General features: G+C 36.3%; 2 protein-coding genes across 3 annotated transcripts in view; both read left to right on the forward strand.

Annotated features, from left to right (window-relative positions):
* LOC138327907 (uncharacterized) overlaps positions 1-15029 on the forward strand; it is a 47344-nt gene extending 32315 nt beyond the window's left edge. For both annotated transcript variants that reach the window (XM_069274360.1, XM_069274359.1), the window contains exons 5-7: positions 396-626; positions 2201-2380; positions 9739-15029. In XM_069274360.1, coding sequence (XP_069130461.1) covers positions 396-626; positions 2201-2380; positions 9739-9941 — 614 coding nt within the window. In that variant the 3' untranslated portion in view covers positions 9942-15029. The remainder of the gene's footprint in view (positions 1-395; positions 627-2200; positions 2381-9738) is intronic.
* LOC138327904 (low-density lipoprotein receptor-related protein 2-like) overlaps positions 1-24411 on the forward strand; it is a 93742-nt gene that overhangs the window by 41448 nt on the left and 27883 nt on the right. The window lies entirely within an intron of this gene.

Genomic DNA, 24411 nt, shown 5'->3' on the forward strand with positions numbered 1-24411 from the left:
CAAGAACATCGTATGTAATATAAAATTAGGAGTTCGAAAGCTTATTGATAGGGATATGTTACGCAAATGTTAAAGAGTCAGTACTTGCTAAAGCAAAATAAATACCATGAGTTAATTGAGATAAATGTTTATTTCATAAAATTTTATCTATTTGATGATGTTAATCAGGGAATTTAGCTTGACGTTGTTATCCATTTGTGTGGCGCGGTATCACTATTTTGCTTAACGTATCAATAATTGGTTCAGAATTTACTTCACAAATGAGAATATTTGTTTTGACCCTGAAAATGTCTAAAAGAGAAAAAATAATTCGCCTAACTTTACCGTAAAAGTGGTGATTGGACATCTCGCAGCCGATATAATGGTAAAGGCATTCTTTTCTTTTTGGGTTTAAGTGTTTTCTAGGGTACCAATTGTGACGTCACCAAGCTTTACTCAAGGTATGGTGTTGAACACATCATCAGCATCAATCTCAGAATGTTCCAACAGGTGCAAGAAGATTCCGGACTGTACAGTCTTCACCTTTTATCAAGCAAACAACATTTGTCATGGATTCAATGTCATTCCCGGTCCGTACGGAAAGTTCTCTTCCCTTGCCAGCAGTGCATTGAGTTTTGCAAAATCAGGTAATTACCAAACAAATCGTCGACTTCAAAATGAAAATGAAAGAAGTCACAGGTTACTTTATTGATTGTTCTCTTTATACAACGGTTATCATAGAATATGAATTTCAAAGAATTGAAGGTATTTTTTTCTTGTTTTTTAATGGGGTTATTCTTTGTAGTGTAGTGTAGACCATACATATAAAGTCGCCATTTCCTGACATAGTCAAAAAGGACTATATGTCTTTGTAAAGTGGAATGAAATACACAGTTTTCGCATATTTTGCCAAAATTAACAAACACAATAATCTACGAGTAACAGTAATATCTAGGTTAGGACATATACACTTTTTAGTAACTAAGTTATATTCAAATACAACTATGAAGTGATATAGAGGCATGCAAAAATCACAAGTTTAAACAAGGAATTAAACCTTAAGTACTCGATCCTAGTTTTTTTTTAGTATTTTATGGATGGCTATCAAAAGGGATTAACAACACGGAACTATTTGTGAATTGAACAAACTGAGTAAAGTTGGGCGCTAACTAGGTAATCACCAAACTAGTAAAGGGAGTAACAACATTTCTGTACCCTACTCATTATTCTAGCTCTAGCTATATTCCATTATAATATATAATGCAAACCAATTCGTGATATACATTATAAAGACCAATCGCTCGCTTGGGTATAATATTCTTATTGTTAACAACAGCTATGCTTACACATTACTAAATTAGATTAGCCTCATGTTTAAAATAATATAAAAGATAAGTATCGCTACATCATAAAACAGACAACATGATTATACAGTACTCACTTCTCACCTTACTTATGCAGCACATTTATACACAATACACTATATGTCGTTATATAAGCTGTAATAAGTTGCGCAATCCATTTGTTTATTATATAATAAAGTATGTTTGAACGAAGATACTATAGATCAGTGGCGTAAACATTACTACCCTGGCTGGAGTATGAGCAGAAGGACCTAAACTTTTTTTCTATCTAGTGTATTTTGAGAACTTAAACTTTAATTAAAGAACACTGAAGCTAACTTATGTTCAGTTGTTTTGATAATACATTACAAAACTTTAACCAACTTTAACACTGTAGTCTATGTAAGATTATTAAGTTGGTTGTTCTCTTTAGGGAAATTTTGCATTTCTTAGTGCTACATGTCGCTAAAGAACAAGAGAACAGATAGGACTGCAAATTAAGTCGGCCTTATGATCATGCGATGAGGAAAGCGGGTACAATTCAGGAAAGCGGGTACAATTCTACCGCTGTATTTTCATGATACAATTTATGCAGTTAGATACAGAGACATGGTTTTCAGATCAAATATCGCATTAGCTCTCGCTATTCCAGATTGAAACATACATTAATGAAAACGAGAGCTCAGCAATATAGATAAGTGCATTAGATTATTCCTTAATTCTTAATAATTATCATATTATTTAATGAACTATTTTTTGACAAAATCTAAATGAAAGTTTAAATGTTAAATTCACAAAATTACCAATAATCCTTAATAATTGTGTCAGAAGACAATTATGATTTTATTAACATCGATTATGATTTTACCTTAACTCAGATATTAAAGAGTTCAATAAGCTTGAAGGAACATCGAAGACGTACAAGGTGATGGAGGTGACTGGGACTCAGTCTGATGCCGAGGCTTTGTGTGGTCAGTACTCATCAGGACTGATCCGTATAGACAACGTGTCAGAGATGTCGGCCCTACAAAGTATCATCACGGCGAACGTCATTCTCAGTAAGTCGACGGTCATAGTGGTAAACGTCATTCTCAGTAAGTCGACGGTCATAGTGGTGAACAACATTCTCAGTAAGTCGACGGTCATAGTGGTAAACGTCATTCTCAGTAAGTCGACGGTCATAGTGGTAAACGTCATTCTCAGTAAGTCGACGGTCATAGTGGTGAACAACATTCTCAGTAAGTCGACGGTCATAGTGGTGAACGTCATTCTCAGTAAGTCGACGGTCATAGTGGCGAACGTCATTCCTAGTAAGTCGACGGTCATAGTGGCAAACTTGTTTGTTTGTTTGAGTTTTACGGCCCATCGACAACTAGGGTCATTTAGGGCCAAACTACAAGTCATGCATTAATATCAGGATAAAAGTTCAGGGTAAGAAAAAGCAAGTAAGGACTAAAACACAGATTGTAAACGTTAATTTGATAAAAAAAAGGGTTTGCATGGGATAAAATAAATTTGGCTAAAACACATGAGAAAAATCATGCACAATGTTGATGAAACGATGAAATGTTGAGTTGATACGATGTATGATGAGAAAACGTTCATATTTTGCTTAAAATACCGATCTCTTTGAGATAATTAAAAATACGATTATGTCTCACGGTTTTGAAACAAAGTGTACATGTCGGAGACATCGTAGTATTGATCTCGTATGTGTTTAAAATCAATACAATGCAATAAAATATGCTCCACTGTGAGAGGAGAATCACATGCATGGCATGTAGGAGGATCCTCCCCTCTCAATAGTTAGGAATGTGTAAAATATGTGTGTCCAGTTCGGAGCCGAGAGAGAACAACTTCCTCTCTGCGGTCTCTCCGACTGGACAGTTTAGGATTAAGTGTAGGTTGAGTTTTAAACAGTTTATTGTTTGTTTCGGTAGACCACCTTTGTTGCCAATGGTGTTTGATGGCTGACTGAATTGAAGGTTTGATGTCGGTGTATGGAAGTTTCAAATCTGTTTGTGCTAGGCGAAGGGCAGTCTTAGCTGCTTTATCAGCCTGTTCATTCCCCTTTATACCCACATGACTGGGAATCCAGAGATAAGTAATTTGAGTTTTAGAAGATAATCCAAATGTTCTGATTAAAATATTTTGGATTAGAGTATTTCTAGGGCTTCTTGATTTCAAAGCCTGAAGAACCGAAAGAGAGTCTGAACAGATGATTGCCTTTTCAATGCCGTGTTCTTCGATATGGTCAAGCGCCAGACCGATAGCACATGCTTCCGCAGAGAAAATGGAGGCAATATTCGGGAGTCGGATAGAGGAGCAGTGATTAGATGTACAGCATGCTGCCGCAACATTATCACCATCTTTTGATCCGTCAGTGTAGATCTGAACATGATCAGGGAAAGCCCTAATGCTTTGTTTGTTTGATTTGTTAACGTCCTATTAACTGCTAAGGTTATGTAAGGACGGCCTCCCATGTATGTGGTGTGTTGCGTGTATGTTGTGCGAGGTGAGTGTACTGGGAGACTGCGGTATGTTCGTGTTGTGTCTTCTTGTATAGTGGAACTGTTGCCCTTTTTATAGTGCTATATCACTAAAGCATGCCGCCGAAGACACCAAGCAACACACCCCACCCGGTCACATTATACTGACAACGGGCGAACCAGTCGTCCCACTCCCTGTATGCTGAACGCTAAGCAGGAGCAGAAACTACCACTTTTATAGACTTTGGTGTGTCTCGGCCAGGGGACAGAACCCAGAGCCTTCCTCAGCCCTAATGCACTCCCGAAAGGAGGATTTGTGTTCTTCGGGTAATGCACTGGATTTTGCCCTCTCATGTAGAGATAAATTGATATCAGGTGTTTGAATGAGCCATGGTGGTACATCCGATACGGTGTACTCGCCAATTGTGTCGAAAATTATATTAAGTTCCAGCAAAAATTTTGAAATTCTGATGCCAAATGTTGGTATGAGCTTTTGATTTTGTGTAAATATTTCTTGATGTTGTGTATTGAATACAAGGTTAAATGCAGGATTTTTGGGGTTGGATTTCAGTTGAGCAGCATACTGTAAGGATAATTTCTTTCGTCGATCGTCTAGAGATGGCTCATTAGCTTCCACATGGAGACTCTTCACAGGTGTTGTTCGAAAAGCTCCAAGTGCGAGACGCAGTCCCTGATTCTGTATAGGGTCAAGCATCTGTAGATAGGAGCTGCGAGCCGATCCATAGACAATAGAGCCGTAGTCAAGTTTTGATCTAATAAGTGCCCGATAGATACGTAGAAGCATTTCACGGTCTGCACCCCAATCAGAATGGGAAAGAACTCGTAGAATGTTCAGCGCCTTCGAGCACTTATCCTTCAGATGTTTGATATGTGGAACAAAGGACAGTTTCGAATCAAATATTAGTCCAAGGGAGGCTGAAGTTGTTTCCGAGTTCCGAGTTCCGAGTTCTGTTTAAGCTAAACGGAACTCGGAACCAGTTCCGAGTTCCGTTTAAGTAAAACCGGTTCCGTTTAAGGATTTTTTTTTTTCTTTAAATTTAAAAAAATTCAATTTATGTAATTTGAACATATTACAAATGTTTTCTGTTGTGTTTTTTCATGGATAATTTGTGATAGAGCTAGTTTAAATACGTTTTCAAATAACATCTATTTCCGTTTAAGTAAAACGGAACTCGGAACCAGTTCCGAGTTCCGTTTAAGGAAATTTTCTATCTATTTAGATAAAATCATTCTATATGCCTAAGACATATAAGAAATGTTGCCAGTGGTCTTTTTTCATGGGTTACTAGTGATGAATCCACTTTAATTCAGTTTTCGATCAACTCCCATTTCCGAGTTCCGTTTTAGTAAAACGGAACTCGGAACCAGTTCCGAGTTCCGTTTAAGGAAATTTTCTATCTATTTAGATAAAATCATTCTATATACCTAAGACATATGAGAAATGTTGCCAGTTGTCTTTTTTCATTGGTTACTAGTGATGAATCAACTTTAATTCAGTTTTCGATCAACTCCCATTTCCGAGTTCCGTTTTAGTAAAACGGAACTCGGAACCAGTTCCGAGTTCCGTTTAAGGAAATTTTCTATCATTTTAGATAAAATCATTCAATATGCCTAAGACATATGAATAATGTTGCCTGTTGTCATTTTTCATGGGTTACTAGTGGCAAATCCACTTTAATTTAGTTTTCGATCGACTTTCATTTCCCAGTTCCGTTTAAGTAAAACGGAACTAGGAACCAGTTCCGAGTTCCGTTTAAGGAAATTTTCTATCTATTTAGATAAAATCATTCTATATACCTAAGACATATGAGAAATGTTGCCAGTTGTCTTTTTTCATGGGTTACTAGTGTTGAATCCACTTTAATTCAGTTTTCGATCAACTCTTATCTCCCAGTTCCGTTTAAGTAAAACGGAACTCGGAACCAGTTCCGAGTTCCGTTTAAGGAAATTTTCTATCATTTTAGATAAAATCATTCAATATGCCTAAGACATATGAATAATGTTGCCTGTTGTCATTTTTCATGGGTTACTAGTGGCAAATCCACTTTAATTTAGTTTTCGATCGACTTCCATTTCCCAGTTCCGTTTAAGTAAAACGGAACTCGGAACCAGTTCCGAGTTCCGTTTAAGGAAATTTTCTATCATTTTAGATAAAATCATTCTATATGCCTAAGACATATGAGAAATGTTGCCAGTTGTCTTTTTTCATGGGTTACTAGTGATGAATCCACTTTAATTCAGTTTTCGATCAACTCCTATCTCCCAGTTCCGTTTAAGTAAAACGGAACTCGGAACCAGTTCCGAGTTCCGTTTAAGGAAATTTTCCATCTATTTAGATGAAATCATTCTATATGCCTAAGACATATGAGAAATGTTGCCTGTTGTCTTTTTTCATGGGTTACTAGTGATGAATCCACTTTAATTTAGTTTTCGATCAACACCTATTTCCCAGTTCCGTTTAAGTAAAACGGAACTCGGAACTGGTTCCGAGTTCCGTTTTACTTAAACGGAACTGGGAAATGGAAGTATATCGAAAACTAAATTAAAGTGGATTTGCCACTAATGATTTTTGATGGATGAATTTTTAGCAAAATATTTGGCAAAGGCGTCAGCTATTTCGGATTTTGAAGAAAAGATTTTATTGTTGTTAATGAGGTGGGAGGATGGTGTTGTTTTTCTTTTCCCTCTGATTTTACCAATCATTTCCCAAACTTTCTTCGAAGATGTATTGGAATTAATTTTTGAGACGTACTCTTTCCAAGTACTTTTCTTGTCGGATTTGATAGACCTTCGAGCAGCTTTTGCTCTCCAAATTTTAAAATTGTTATAGTTTGAGACGGTTGGCGAAGCCAAGTACCGCCTCAGAGCGGAATTTCTACCAGATCTATTGATAAATGAATCATTTGAGAGACGAAACTTAGGTTTTGGCACGGATTTTGGTATGGTTTTTGTAGCGATAGAAGTGAGCGCTTCTGTGAAAATTTTAATGGGGTCATCGAGGTTCAAAAATTTATCCTCAATGAGCTCCTCTGCGCACAAATTTTTAAATTGAACCCAGTCCGCCTTATATAGATTCCAACGAGGAATAGGCTCCTCAAGTTTTGGTGACCCTATGTTTTTAAATATAATTGGAAAGTGATCGCTCCCACAGAGATCACCGTTGACCATCCAATCATAATCCAGAAGAATTGATGGATGGCACAACGATAGATCAATGTGGGTAAGCGAGCTAGAGGCAGGGTGTAAATATGTTGGGGCATTGGTGTTATAAAGACATAAGCAGTTTTTATTGATAAAATCTTCGATACGTCTACCTCTATCGTCAGTGCCTGGGGAGCCCCAGAGGCTATTATGACCGTTAAAGTCACCCATGATAATATATGGCACTGGTAGTTGTGATACGATGTTACTCAGTTCATCACAACTAAATGGAGTATTTGGAGGTAAATATATAGAACAGACTGTTATTTTTTCGGTGAAGAGTTGCGCTTATAGCAACAGCTTGTAAGGTGGTATTAAGCTGAATGTGTCTGTGAGGAACGTTTTTATGCACCGCCACCGCCACACCACCTGATGGGCGGCCACCTGTGGTTGGAGTTTTGGTGTATAGTGTAAATTGTCGGAGATTGATGGTGTCTTTCAGCATTATTTCTTGAAGGCAGAATATGGATGGGTTTTTTGTTTGTATAAGATGTTTTAATTCTTCTATGTTCGCTTTAAATCCGCGTATGTTCCATTGTATGATGTTTGTCTCTATGTTGGTCCCTGAGGATAGTGTGTCGGACCGACAGGACTACTTGAAGTAGGTTGTTTGGTGGCGATAAATGTGTTGTCACCAAACTCGCTGTCGTCCGATAGAACATCATAGATGTTCCGTCCAAGGATAGGGTCATCTGATCCCTTACTGGGTTTGTTGTTTAGTGCAGGGAGCCTCGCCAGCTTTACCTTGGTGGTTTTTGTCTGGCGTTGCTCCTGCGATGGTGTATTTGCTGGTCGCTTGGCTTTCTCAGGGAGTTTTTTTACGTCAATAGACGGTGAAGATATAGCACGTCTATGACGAGCGGCGGTAACTTTTTTTCTAATGTTCGGTGTTTGGTGTTGTGCAAGTCCTGGAGACGCCGGTGGGATTGGCGTTTTAGCTCCAGGTGGTTTTTGTTGTGGTTTTTGTTGTGGTTTGTGTTGTGGCTTAGATGGACCAGACTTGAACCTGTTCGGGTCCCCCATGATTATTTTGCAGGTCTTAGCATCAGCCATATCTGGGACATCATTGTCCCAGTTAGGCTTGTCAACCAAGGCCTGGACCGACGCATGTTTGACGGTGACACTGTCAACAGGCGTCTTTGCGCGGGTGATCTGAGCATAGGTTGCCACATTCAGGTCTGAACGCTCGACTATCCTCCTAGCCTCGGGGAAAGAGACACCTTGGCTATATTTGACCCGTAATATCTCCCTCTCCCGAGTCCAGGCAGGACAGGTGCGAGCAGACGCAGCATGGTCACCCCCGCAATTGACGCAGTGACGGTTGACAATGTCACATTCGTCTTTTTCATCGTGACCTTCACGGCCACAGTACTGACATACCATTTTCCGTCTACAATTGTTCTCATGATGGCCGTACTTCTGGCAGTTACAGCACCTCAATGGATTTGGTATGTAGACGGTAACAGCATAACGCTGGTAACCAACAGTTACGCTCTGCGGTAACGTTGGTGTTGCGAACGTCAATATGAAAGTGTGTGTTGGGACCAAGTTCCCACTCTTTCTGGTCATGATTCTCTTCACGTACGTGACCGGAATGCACTCCTCTTGGAAGTATGACAGTATGTCGGCCTCATTGTCATTGCGCAAGGCTGGGCACCTGATTACCCCCTTGCTGCAATTCAATGATGAGTGTGGTTTTACACACACAGTGAGGCCGGCAAAACTGGTGGTTCCAAGGAGGTTCTCCGCTTGTTGCTTGCGGAAAACCTCTATTAGGAGATCACCCGATCCCAAAGGCTGAACAGATTTGACATCGCCGGCAATGCCTTTGATGCCCTTTCGCAATAATAAGAGTGATAAACCTGCAGTGGTCTTGCCGCTCTGTGTAGAGGACATGACCAGAAACTTTGGGAATGTGTTTGTTGTACCGCTTTTTGTTTGTTGATTTATGGTTGATTCCTTTTGGGGAGATTTTTGATGTAGTTCATTTTGTTTGTTTTGGGAAGCCATCTTTAGAAGTTTATACTATTCGCTAGATGTGCCCCCACCCACCTCGGAGCCCAACAGGGGGACACTCATGATGACATGGATATCCAGTGTCAAAGTGCAAGGGTTACACAGATAGTATACTCGGAAGGATATTTCGAACGAACATAATTCAAATCAAGCTTGCGACAGCACGCTCGTAAGATTGTACACCCACAAGCTCGATCAGAATCAAGACAATCCAAATTAAACTCACGATTGACCCTAAGCCACTGCCTTCTTGGAAATCTACGAACCAAGGGCTCGGCATGACCAGCCGATTGATAATACAGGGCCCATATTACCTATAGTCTAACCGGAGTCTGAAGCCAAAGTAGTGTGTAGCAGTAAAAAAAGGAAGAAAAAAGAGCAAAACCTATTCAACAACCAGGACCTTCTTCCCCCGGATACGAGATGCAACCCACGGCATGAAACGTCGTTTTCATGACGTAAACAGATAACGTCAACGTGTACGTCTACGTGTAGTCTACACGGATCCGTACACGTACACGTAAGGTTGCTTAACCTCTCTGTCTAACATTATTTAGCAGGATACACAGGTGAAATAGTAGACTAGACTCTATAATGTGATTGTCATTATACTTGAACTATATGTGGTGCAGCTGCATATCATCAATAGATAAAATCAATTCACGTTTATTTAATACTTTGCATTCCAGGTCACCATTTCAAGTTCTTCGTATCAGGGGAGTACATTAACAACCAATGGCAGTATAGCCGAACATCGACAGTGATTGGTAGTGACCTCTGGTCTCCTGGCAACCCTGACTCTGGTGCAGGTCACTGTGTGATGTTAACGACGACAGGCCTCGTCAGTACGGAGTGTACGAGCACGTGGTTGTCTGTGTGCGGGATACGGTGACATTTGGGGTTTTCGTTGCCTCACGGTTTTGCCACAAAAAAGATCGGTTAAAATGACGACTGTAAAATTTTAATTAAGTGATGATCCTAGCATGCTATTCTTCCCATGGAGACATTGTTATCGTACAATGTTCGCAAATGATTAATTGACCATTTCAGCAGACTGCTGTACCAAACTGACGGTATCATTTTTATGATACTTGTAAACAAACTAATCGTGGTCATCTAGGTACACTTACACATTAAATGCAAGTAGATAGTTAATTAAAATGTTTGATACATGTATATCCAGAATACAAGGTAGCAAAAGTAGCTAAGAACACACACCATATTAGCTACACAGCAGTTATTTGATCATTTCAAGTTAGCTGTTTGTTCACGTAACATTTATAGCATTTGTATGAAACTGTTATGGCATCAATTTTAACTAATTATAAAAAACAGATCGTTTTCAGAATCCGAAAAAAACCATCAGTCAAGTATTGTTTTACTGATGATAACGCGCCATACTGTGTTCCATCCTTTTATAATCGATGTTGTTTAACGCTTTTGCAAATCCCTTCGGAATATCGAATTCAGAACACCTGCTTTTATTCCTAACCTTTTACATTTGTATCCATACAGAGCACGTTTGACCCTAATAGACAGCCTTATACATCTTAAACCAACAATAGGCCTACACTTGATGCCCATCATTTCACTCACCAAGAAAACTGTTCGATGGCAGTTAGTCATGTAATAATTATGTTATTTTTTAGTACTGCCTTCAACATGGATGCTATCTCTTTTCATTGGGGTCACTTGTACTGTTTACATGTAACAGATTTAGAACTCGTTTCATCTATTACAGGTGACAACTTCTGTGTACCATTGAGAGCAAAGTGTCAATCCGATTGGTACGATAATCTCGTTTGGTTTTATATAATTTACGCATGCTATTGGGACTATGACTGTCAATATCTTAATTCAGATCGCTGTTATCCATAATTATCGAAAGCCAGTCATTTATATATGTTTGATACATGTACCTAACGGCAATTATTTCGGAAGACCTCGAATATTTATAAATACTTTGTTAGTATAAATAATATCGCTTATGTTATATGTTGAATATTTACTATTATTTGTCTCTGTCTGCGCAATATTAAGCATATTTCTTAAAACAACATATATGGAAATAAAAGCGCATGTCTATTAAACAAAAATAAATGCACCTTTGGACAAGTTACATCCCTTCCTCTTTCTTACAAATAAATGAAATTCGTAAGATCCAAAACAACCGAAACCAGTATTCCATGGAGAAATAATTCCAAAACTAAAGTATTATATCCTGAAATCAATAATGAAATCAAGTCTAAGGAACCGAAAATTTTTTCCGTACCATATCTTCTTTTTCTTATGAAAAAAAGACAGCATTTGTACTGCCGAGAGATATTTTTCGACCCTATGTGTATATTGTGTGGTACGACACATTGTGTTATTATTAGGCTTGAATACATATGTAGTGTTTTTGTCAGTTTCTGGATTTTTCTATACTCAAAAAAGTTGAGAATAATGCTTAAGGATGTATTCTTCTGAGGTTTCAGTCCCATTGAAGTTTCGTTTCGACGTAGATCAAAGAAGTTATGAGATTTTCAAATAAAATCTACTAATATCTTTAGCAAGTTACCAGTTGCAAATTTAGTCAAAAAATTACATTGCTATTATTAGATATTTTTATACGGGGATTTTAAGAAAAGGCCCATTTGGCGGCCATTTTGAAATTGTGTCTTTTTGCTTTGGGAGAGCCACAGTTTTACCATCATCACTGCGCCAGTATTTTTAGCTGTATGGAGCTTATATTTGCTGTAAATCTTTACAGGGTTAGTGGTATTTAAAATATTGGGCGTTAATGTGTGAAATGATACACATCTGTCAGTTTATTTATACATTTAGTGGTAATTTGAGCACTTTTATTTTCTACTTTAAAATAACAAATATTCAAATGGGGGAAAAAAAGTAAGCACACGGACCCCCATTTTTCTGCCTGATTTAGAAAGAATAACCCTTTCCTTGATTATATGCAAAATATTAACAAAAGTTTTATACCAGAACTTTTTCTATAAAAGGTTAAATTTGGCAAAAATGGCTGAAAATGGTGCATTTTGTAGCTCAAAATTAAGGGGTAGGGGTAGGGGAACATAAATTTTACAACATCAATACATATCAAACATCTCATTAGGAAATTATGGCTTTAATCTGTCGTGTATATGGTCAAAACGGTAAAATTCTCATAAATTCCAGTATTTTGTCAACTAGGTATTTTTGAGCGACAATTGCTCAAAAACGAGTGCACGGACAAATGCTTTTTCTTCCATTTTCTTTTATGGTATGAACTCCTATTTCCAAAAATCTATACGAGAAAAAAGTTTAATACAAGAAAATTTTGACTGCTCAGAGGAGTACATCCTTAAATATCTCGGAAACGAGTAGGTTTTGGGACACTGTTTAACACAACTGCAGCTTCAGCACAAATAGCTTAATTAATTTCACCTGAATTATGTATGTTGCAAATTCTTTAATATGTGATATGCATCCTTTCTTAAGTGTAACATAAAGTGAAATTATCTGTTTTCTTAGGTCACATACAGTTTGCCATACTCATTCACGCGTATTAACAGCGAAGTTGTGAAATCAAATGTAATTTGATATTCCTTGCACGGGGAATAAATAACATTTTTTTAACATCATGCAAAGAAAACAAACACAATATTGTATCTTTTAGCATTAGGAATACCGACCCCAGATGGGGAATATGACAAACCTCCATTCAACAAAAAAATTCAATTGAGATAAACTAACAGACCCAGGGAAACAGACATCTGAAGATTCACAAATGTGAACTGCCAAATCGGCAAGTAAATCAATACAAGATTGCCAAATCGGCAAATAAATAAATGTTAAATTGCCAAATTGGCAAATAAACGAATGCAAAATGCGAAATCCGCAATTAAAGGAATTAAATTCTACATTATATACTCAGTCAATAAACTATTGAAATTTCAATATAACTAGGTCATAGGCAGGTCATTAAGTTTATGAATCTATTTCAGGAAATAGGAATCAATATTGTGTCGGAAGAGCGTCAATACATCAATATCATTTGTAACGGTGACGGCTCTATTGCAAGGCCCCTTTAAAGAGTAATCATGAGAAAGAGAAATGTCAGTACCTAAGTGAAAAAGGTGAATGCCATCTTAGGAGACCAGTTCAAATACAGACTGAACAGTGTTTTGATTGCGTTAAAGGTGGTATGAACGCAATGGAATACAGACACATTCAATGTAGTGCATTAGCGCTACATGTAGAATATGTATGTACCCCATTGCGTTCATACCACCTTTAACGCAATCAAAACAAGTTGGGTAAGTAGGGTAGTCAGGATGGCCGAAGATATAGTTCCTATTGTTGAATGTTATAGTTTGGTTTGAAATACAACAATGACAGCTTTCAAATTATTTTTGATTTTTTTTTTCAATTTATTATATATCAATGATGTCTATTTCGAATAAAAAATAAGATTATCGAGGCGGAACGACTACCGGTATGTATCGTTGTCAGGGTAGCTAAAGTGATGCGGTCAGAAGTGAATTGAATTAGAGATATCTGTATTTGAATTAAATATCTCTATATCTAAATTAGAGATATTTGTATTTGAATTAAAGATATCCTGTTCTAAATGCAGATATCTTTATTAACAATGAAATGCAGATATCTCTTATTGAAATAAAGATATCTTTAATTGAATTAGAGATATCTGTATTTGAATTAGAGATATCTCTATTTTAAATAGATATATCTCTAATTCAATTAAAGATATCTATTCAGCCCTACAGGTAGGGCGTTAGAATTGTACCTGCTGCCCCTACTGCATGATCGTAAAAGGCGACTAAATTTAGGATCTTATCTTTTCTATTCTTCCTAACTAACTTTATCCTACCTAATGCCTCCCTTGGCACCGCCTCACTTTTGGCCTTTAGTTGAGCGTTCGCCCCTGTGAGGTAGGCTCTGGGTTCTGTCCCCTGGCCGAGACACACCAAAGTCTATAATAATGGTAGTTTCTGCTCCTGCTTAGCGCTCAGCAAAAAGGGAGTGGGACGACTGGTTCGCCCGTTGTCAGTATAATGTGACCGGGTGGGGTGGGTTGCTTGGTGTCTTCGGCGGCATGCTCCAGTGATATAGCACTATAAAAAGGGCAAGAGTTCCACTATACAAGAAGACACAACATGAATATACCGCAGTCTCCCGAAACACGCACCTCGCACAACATACACGCAACACACCGCATACATGGGAGGCCGTCCTTGCATGACCATAGCTGTTAATAGGACGTTAATTAATCAAACAAACAAACAAACAAACAAAGATATTTATATTTAAATTAAAGATATCTATAATTAAATTAAAGATATCTATAATTCAATTAAAGATATCTCTTATTCAAATACAGATATATTTAATTGTTGTAGAAATACAGATATCTTTATTTTGAATACAGATATCTTTATTTCATTAGGTAAAAACCCAAACGGCTTGCCATAGTTATCTGACTACTTTTTACGATACAATGAATTTGAGCTTGAAATATACAATCTGTGCAAAGGTGAAAAATCAATAAAATCATGTTTTTTTTAATATTCGGGTGAATGTAGTCTCAATCCTGTTGATTTTTTTGTCCTAAATTTCTAAAGATGGAACAAAATACAACACTATTGTAATTTTACAAATGCTAGTTAATTTTCTTTATTTCTCAGGACCGTTTCTATGTTTAATAATCATGTTTTTGCATATTTCGCCCTTAAAAATCAATGAAGGCTAAAAAGGAAATGAAAACCCAAGTCAATTTAACAATATTTTCATATGATATACGCGAGAAAATATGTTTTTCAAATATCTTTTAAAAACATGAGGTCCTCGATCAAATATTCACAATTTAAATTTTGTAAATCACAACCCTGCATCAATTTTATCCAGCGCTTTAATGGGTCATATTTGATTATTTATTAAAATCATGAAAAAAAAAAAAAAAAAAAAAATAAAAAAAAAACAACATTCCAAATCAGTTCATATGTTTTTGTGCTATTACATTTAGTTTATGTCTGTTTATTTAAAGACTTTCTCCAAATTGTGTTATTTAAGGAAATCTGTATACGAAATTTTAAGAATCTCAGTCGGGTCCCCTCTTATCATTTATTGCGACGAATGTAACTTCTGCAGACTGCTTCCCTTCCCTTAGTTTTCTATGCCAGGCTGCGCTCCGAGGTATGCTGAGGCGGGAACAAGTTTGGTTACTTCCGGTGTAGCACGGTTTTCAAAAGTATTTGCATATAACAGAGTTATCTCCCTTTTTAACCTCATTTACCTGATCTTCGGTCTATTGATAAGCGATTGGCTTCTAGACCACCTTTACTTTCGACTTCTGTCATGTTGATTTCATCGAGTGGCACATGTCCGATGTAATCAAGTTCGTTTCCTCCACTAAATTTTAGATCTTCCGATCCTATATACATATAAAGTCTGTGCTTTCCATTAATGGCACTTGTTTCCGTTTTCTAAAAATTATTGTACAATCACTTGATGAAAGTCATGTACAATCCATTTTACATATATTGAAATAATGTACTTCCGGTGAAATAAAGTTCTCTTCACCTGGCACACAGCTCAATCATATGTACACAATTACACGAGGTTTGGACTAGCAGTTAGATCTCACTGTATAAATCTGGCTTAAATTTCAAAGGATGATTCTTCCACTTATGTTTAAATTTGATTTGAATAAATTAACACTTTACGAGTTAACCACTTTGTCCGATAAATTGTTCGACGTGTTCCCTACTCTTAAAGCAAAGGAATTACTCCTGCACCGAAGTCTTGACTGCTGTTTTTTAAGCTTTTTGTTGTGACCTCTCGTTCTCCTATCTTAGTTCCGGGGGAGTAATCCATTAGCAGAATGGCTCGTTTTGTCGAAACCATTAATAATTCTAAACACTTGGATCATATCATATCGTAGTCTCCTGTTTTGTAGAGTTGGTAGGCCCAAAAGTTTCAGTCTTTCCGTATATGGTGTTTCACGGAGTCCATGCACTTGTTTTGTTGCACGTCTTTGCACGTTTTCTAACTCTAGTATATCCTTTTTCAAAATTGGGTTCCAAACTGTTACTGAGTATTCCAGTTGTGGTCGTATTAGAGACTTATAGAGTGGAAGAAACATATCCTTGTCCAACATCGTGAATGATCGCTTTATCATTCTAATTAGCCTATTCGCCTTTTTCGCAAAATTTGCCACATTTAAGTTCTGTGTCGAAAGTAAATCCAAGGTCTTTCTCATATTTGTCGCAAGTAATTTGTTGTATGAATCCATCTTCTTCTCGCATGCTATACTCAAAGTTGGGATTTCTTTGTCCAAAATGTAGTGTTTTACACTTAGATGAATTAAACTTCAATTGCCATAGTGGCCATTCACTTAATTTGTCCAGATCATTTTGATTTTTTTCGGAATCTTCAAGTCGGTTACATTTTTCATATCATCCGCAAATAGCTTTGATTTTCCAAGCTTTTGGCAGGTCATTTATATATACGATGAAGAGGATAGGTCCCAGAACACTACCTTGAGGAACTCCACTATCTACTTCTACCCAGTCATAATGTATTCCGTTGACTACAACTCTTTGACGTCTCCCTTCTAAGAATTTGGATATCCATGTCACAATTTTCCCTCGTACTCCAACATTTATCAGCTTTTTTATCAGACGTTTATGCTGCACTGTGTCAAACGCTTTTTTAAAGTCCAAATATATCATATCCAAATTTCCACCCTCGTCCAGCTTTTTAGTTATTTTATCATGGACTTCCAGAAGTTGAAGTGTTGTAGATTTTCCTTTGATGAAGCCAAATTGCTCGTCCGCTATAATATTATTCCTATGTAGATGACCCATCATATTGTCTCTAAGAATAGATTCCAAACATTTTACAACGATACTGGTCAAACTAATTGGTATGTAGTTTTCCGCTTTCCTTTTATTTCCTTTTTAAAAAAAATTGGTGTTATATTTGCCTCCTTCCATTCTGATGGTAGAACTCCTTCTTGTAGTGATTTATTTAAGATTATTGATAAGGGGAGACTAATACATTGGCTTAATTCCTTTAGAACTTTAGGATGTAACCCATCTGGTCCGGGGGATTTGGATGCATCTAATTTTGATAGCTTTTTAAACACTTCTTCTGTTGTAACTTAAAGGAGTAGGTACAATAAGGGGCAATTATGGCCCCAGAATGTATAGAAATTCAAACAATGTCAAATCTCACAAACACAGCTTTCCAAAAGAGTTGAGTATCGATATTTTCGCAATCAAAGATGATTTTCCACTTACATTATTTGTAGATGGGTTAAAAGACGATATATTTAGGCCATTTCATGCATTTTTATACATTTTCTTGCAAAAATGGCTTCAAAAAGCGTAGTTTTCACATTGGCCGCAGTTTTGTCCAAACACCATTTTTTGTCAACAGAACCAACATAAAAATTTGAATCTTTATGCAAAATGTCGAATTTGGACACAAATGCGGCCAATCCGAAAAAAAGAAAATTCTATGAAATTAACGAACCAGAGATCGCAGCGGCGATAATAATAACATAAGACGGTATCGGGCACGGCTATTATTTATCCGGAAAAAATAAATCGGAAACATATTCAGTGTGCATATATGAACTAAGAAATAATGATAATATTAGTGATTATTTTGATTAGTTTTATGACAATGTATAAAATTATTACTCCGTGCAGTAAGCGCCTTTCTCAACTTTCTGTAGCGAAAACGTTGCGATAACAATAGTGTCCGTATTCTTTTGCCCGGATTACGGTCCCGCCTTTATAATGTACTCGATGTTTTGACACGGCGTAACTGGCGATGTTTACGCTGATTTTCTATATACATTGTCTTCCCGGTCGTTTCAACATGGATCGTGATGTTCAATCGAAGAATCAAGTATACTTTTCTTGATATATATAGTCTGTATATTTACTACTGTATATCTCACGAGAGGTATTTTGATCATAGATGGGACCCCGTCAATGACCTGACATTTCGGTAGGCCTACGTCACTGAAAATTCGAAGCCATGTATCGTTGGTAGGCCAAGTACAGTAACGTTAACGTTCAGTTCAACATAGATCATTCCGTCATACAGTAAATCCTATTCATTGACACCATTTTCATGTATAAGCCTGTGTGTTTTAAGTGAAAAATGTTCATTTTTTAATTTTGAAAATCTGAACAGTTGGCGATTCTACAGTTAGGCCTACTAGCTAGCTAGGCTAGAGTAGTGCAATACGGTAGGACACTGGACATGGGTTTAACTACTGTAGTTATTTTATCTCTATATGTTATAGATGTAGTTATATCATAAAGGCGTTATATACCTTTATATAAAAAAATCTAATCTAGCAAAAAATTGTTTACATTAGAGTGCTACAGATTATTAAGGATACATATCTTCATTTTTTCAACTACAGAGTGTAATTACGAAGCATGCGTGGCAGTCGTGACGTTCTGTCCCCTGTTCCGAAGGAAGTGAGTCCGAATCGACATTTATACATATATATTTTTTTTAAATTTCTGAACCCCAACTTTTAAGGAAATTATCAACTCATCCTTTCCTAAAAAAATATATCTATTTATATATTAAAGACCAATTACCTTTCCGAAATAAAGAATTAATATTATTTCAATAACATTAATTGTGTAAGAAAATTATATTTATCGATGACCTTACACAAGGCTTCAACATTTAACAAATGCAAGCTTTCCTTCGTAATCTATTTTAACAGTGAAGTACACTTGGCTGTTTTGCTGTCTGGCGCAGTCAGGACGACGGCTAAAACATAATACGACCCGCGTCATGAAAATAGCATTAGGGTTATTTTGAATAAATTGGTCAGAATGTGTTGCCAATTGAAGTATTAACAGAACGCTAATAACTTTTGCAAATCTACAAACTTATCAATCTCGTTTTACTTTCCAATTTTAAGAATAAAGAGCCTTTCGGAGAGGTAGCGGGCCTTTTAGTAATAATATGTTAGGCCTATACCTACATGTGTTATTTTAGTATTGCCTATAGTTCCATTTACAATTTAAAATATTATATTTAGAAATATTGAACCAGGAACATTCTTAACCCATATATAACCGTATGTGAATATGTTGTTCAATCTATTTTTTCTCCTTTATTCAAGTTGACATAATTAAACAAGAGGCCCAGAGGGCCTGTATCGCTCATATGGTTTGTAATGCCTAGGAATGTTCTGAATACAAGTTCATTGTTTCTTTTCTGAAGGAATTTGAATATTTACCTCTAATTCCCCTATTGGGCCCCACTCTTTCTGCTCAAGGGTGTCAAAGCCTAAAATTTATACAAATTCTGTTAACCCCAAGGATGTTTCTGGGCCAAATTTGGTTAAAATCCAAGCAGAACTATATGGCTATTAGCGATTTATAGGATTTACATCTATTTCCCCTATTGGGCCCCGCCCCTCCTGCCCCCGGGGGGTCAGAGCCAAAATTTATACAATTTTCTGTTCTCCTTCCCCCAAGGATGCATTTCTAGCCAAATTTGGTTACAATCCATGCAGAACTCTAGGACAAGTAGCGATTTATAGGATTTACCTCTATTTCCCCTATTGGGCCCCATCCCTCTTGTCCCCAGGGGATCAGAGCCAAAATTTATACAAGTTCTGTTCCCCTTCCCCCAAGGATGTTTGTGGCTAAATTTGGTTACAATCTATGCAGAACTCTATGACTAGTAGCGATTTAAAGGAAATGTTGACGGACGGACGACGGACGGACGACGGACGCCGCGCCATGACATAAGTTCACCGGCCCTTCGGGTCAGGTGAGCTAAAAATAATAATAATAAGGACACCATTACCGTAGTCAACATATGTACAATGTACATACTTCCCGGTAGTTATACATGCAACCATTGACTTTACTGTGATCAAATGTTAAAATGCATATACATGTACATGTATTCTACAACTTGTTGTTCGTGCATTATCTGAGCGTTGATTATATTTACATCTGTATGGTAGGATGCCTAAGCGATTAATTTTATTTGATTGTGAAAAAGGGACACTTCTTAATGAAAGACTGTATGGTTGCCATGCTACCAGTATTAATACTAAATATTTAGGAATAAACCACTGCAAGGACACTGGCGTTGCTTGTCAAAAGTAATTTCTTACATTAAAAGATCATGCTTGAAAGTAAATAACATAAAAACAGCTTATTAATTGATAAGAAAGGGTAGATCTATGTGACGTAACGTAATTCCCAGAACAGGATACAAACCTCTCGAACACATTGAAAAGGTGCAAGTCCGAAGTCACTTGCGCGGTTGAAAAATGCTTGTAAATTAAACATGACCTGCTGTACATGTATCTAAATCTATTATCTTCGTTTATTGCGCTTGGAAATATTTACATGAATTAGAGTACTGTCGAGTTTACTTTTGTAAATAGCGAGCGTATACATGTAATAAATATATATATATAAGTAGTACCGTAGTGTAGTAGTGCCATAAGATTGTGATTATATTACGTTGTTGCTATCCTTTTGGGACTTTGATATAAAATTCCAGAAATGTGAAGACTGCCCTGTTGTTTTTATTTCTACGCTACCCTCAAATAGAATTAGATGATTAAATAATGTCAGAATAATACCGACAACTGAAATACAGAAATGGAATGAACAGACGTAAAATTAGATTGATTAAATATGTTTAAAATCTCATTATTTTGTGTTTTTAGTGTCTAGAGTGTTGTTGCTATGGAGAGAAAATGGTTGCTATGGTGTAACTATGGGCTATAATATGGTTAAGTGTTGTGAAACATGACATGGTTTCGATGATTTCTTATACACATCACAAAGTACTAACTTTCTTAAAGTTTCCACCTTAATCTACACGTTAGAAATTTTTAAAAGCAATTCAAGTGTCTGTTTTAGCATCAATACTGTATGCTCGTTGCCAGGCCTGTTGCTAGGTAACAACATAACAGAATGTATTGAAAGTGTGCATTTTATAATTCCCATATATTGATGTATATATAGTATCAAAATAAAGGCAATCTCTGTTGGGGCCAAAATTGACCTTTATTGCACCTACTCCTGTTGTAACTTAAATTTCCAGAAGTTCTGATTGTAGATTAACTGCTGTTGGTGTAGTTATGATGTTGAGGTCTTCTTTCGTAAACACACTTGCGAAAAATTTGTTTAGTTCCTTGGATTTACCTTCATCCTCAGTTTCTATAACACCATTCTCTAGTTCTAGATCAGGCACTCCAGTTTTAGTATTGGTCCTAGATTTAATAAATTTCCAGAAACTTTTAGAGTCTGTCTTGAATTTCTTGGCAATTTTGGACTTTTATTGATGCACTCATTTTGTTTAGGTATCAATTGTTACGTCATTATTTTATGAACGCAGTTCCCGTCATTCTTTCCGAATGATGTTACGCTTGCAACCACATGAAGTAACAATTTATATCTAACCGCAAGGGAAAATAACTCTACAATATGCAAAAGCAGAATATTTTGATGTGTAGAAACGTCGCATTTGAATATTATGTAACATATGATATCTGTATTTGTCTTTGGATTTTAATTTGAATAAAACGGAATTGCCTACCAGTTGGCGTCATTTTCTATGTTCATCTTAGATTCACGTATATGTAAACAAGCACCAGTGTACTGCTCACAGACAGCGGATTTAAACTTAGAACTACATTGTATTAGTAACTCATTATATTAACAGTAAAAATCAAACAGACCATTTCTTACATGTGGAAAATGATATCAACTTTAATTCATCTCTCAAATAGGCCAACCGACTAAAAATAATACTATAGGATTTTATTTAGACAATATTACAAATTTAGACTATCTTCTAGTATATAATATGGTCGTATTCACGACACACACATATATACATGTGTAATTATTGTTTTTGCACAATACAGAGTTAGCTCCCTTGCGGGTTGGTATTGATTCTTACGCCATTATTTTGTTAGCGCAATTCACGCCGTTTTCTCCGAAAACTTACAAACACATGATGTCACAATTAATACCTACCCGCAAGGGCAGATAACTCTGTAATATGCTATTCCAGAATATACCATGGACAAAAAATTAAATGCTTCAATTTACATGACAAAACTGACACAGTATTAAAACATATATAGTCAAAGAGTTTATATTATCATGATTAAGACACTGGATACACTGTCCACACATATATATAATAATCATATTTTTATCTCAAAAACCGAAGCGCATAAACGAATATGGATTATGAGAATTGTCAAAGGAACATATTCATGGACATCAATATAGTTTACAAAAAATTCCAACATTATTGTAACTATCGAAAAGATGATACATTGTATGAGAAAATGCATAGAGAGGTTTTCAGTAGATTGACTACATAACCTACAAATGACACTTCGTGTCGATAGTAGAGTTTTATAACTTCCCAAGTTACATGGGTATTTTGTACTTGTGTACGTCTTTCCAAGAGTCCATAGGGGATTAGGACCATATCTATATGAGGAGCGAGATGGTTTAAAACACTGAAATACATAACCTACTAAATTGTCCGTAAATGAAAATTTTAATGCGATTATAAGTTTGTCAAATATGAAACGTTTTGGACTGGGTGGTCTTCCGCAGAAACTAAAAATGTATAAAAATACGATAAAAAGTAGTATCCACACAAAGAAATTCCTTTCTTAGCACAGTTTGCTGAAAAACATTAAAACATTTTTGCTCAACTCCGTCGGAAATGTCCTGCAATGCAATTGCGTGAATGGTAACGAGATTTGGCGACGTTTTTCCAAAGCCTTGACATCATCTTGCAGAATAATTTGCGTGATGCGTATATCATCTTTTGATTTTAATGTCGGAGCTCCACTGAGTTCTAACCTATACGGTGCTTTCAATAAAACATTTACTAAATATAATTTTTATTTATATATAACATTCGACCCAAAGGAATATCTTGCTGTCAATATTTTCTCGGCGATATGAATGTCATTGTCGTTATTCTGAGCTATACAGCAAATCAATCAGTCATGTGAAAGGTTTGAAAGTCAACTTTTTAACCGGGGTAGTCTAACCTTGAAAGCGAAATCGAATTCAAAGGTATTTGAATTTACCATGAAGAACATATCTTTTTGATGGAGTTTAAACACCATTACAATACCAGTATATCACAATGCTGGTAACGTTGAGAAATGATGTGTAATACAGTAAACCTCGTTACATACACTAACATCAATCTAGTACGACATACCAAGCACGAAAGTATTGAGATCCCATGTTAGGAACACATGTCAGGCTGATTCAATATTGTGTTGTGCTCGTCTCTACAATTATATTTTATTAATTTTTTAGTAGTCCATTGTTACGTAAAATATATATTGAGATATAAGTAAATTAAAAGAGCAGAATATAGCTCGGCTTACTTTAAGAATTTGATAATAATGAACTCTAACGCAAAATAAGCTAAATCGAGTGGAAACCAGTTTCATGTGGAACTGTATCAAAAGCAAATTAAATAAGAAATAACTTTTATTTCTAAATTCGATGTTCCGGTACGTTGTTAAGCTAAGTCTGTGTCTGAATTACAAACTGTTAGAAAACAATTTATAAAAAGTCGACACCAGGTTATGGCCATGAAGGTAACCACAAGGTTGAATATGTGTAGTAGTCGGCCAAGTGTGGGGAGGGTTCAGTATCAACGGCCATTTTTTCCCCTAAAATCTTGAACCCAGAACAAAATGTATATCTACTTATATAGTGTTTGTGGTAAAATTAATTTACGTAATACATACACGATAACATTAAAATGTGTGTTTCTCATGAGTGGATATTTTGAATATTATCTCTTCGTGTATGATTTATATATTGGTTGCAAAGTAAGAGTCACCAACTCGATACAACATAAGATATATTATAGCAGATTGCCCAGGTACTATCATATTAAATATCAGTCTGTGTGGACCCTCAAATACTACACGTTCTAGCATGTCTTTAGTATTCTAAGTCAGTGTTATTGTATCAAAGGAATTTAAGAAATTGAAATGCATTTTCAAGAAGAACGTTTTCGGAAAGGATATTTCTAATTTAAAGTACTAAACAAAACCTGCATAATCATGCAACCTATATATACGGGTCATATAAATGTTAGTTCAGATGACATTCATTGGAGACAGTTTGAAGAATATATCTAAGTCAATGCTATGCATTTAACATCAAGTCATTTGTGTATCCTAATTCAAATAATGAAGGTCCCCCCCCTTGTTGATGTTCTCATGTTCCTGATAAAGACAAGACAAGTCGCATAATACTTACAAAATTGAAAAAAAAAATCCCTTATATTTC

Source organism: Argopecten irradians, chromosome 7, assembly GCF_041381155.1.
Source record: "Argopecten irradians isolate NY chromosome 7, Ai_NY, whole genome shotgun sequence".
In the NCBI taxonomy this organism is placed as follows: domain Eukaryota; kingdom Metazoa; phylum Mollusca; class Bivalvia; order Pectinida; family Pectinidae; genus Argopecten; species Argopecten irradians.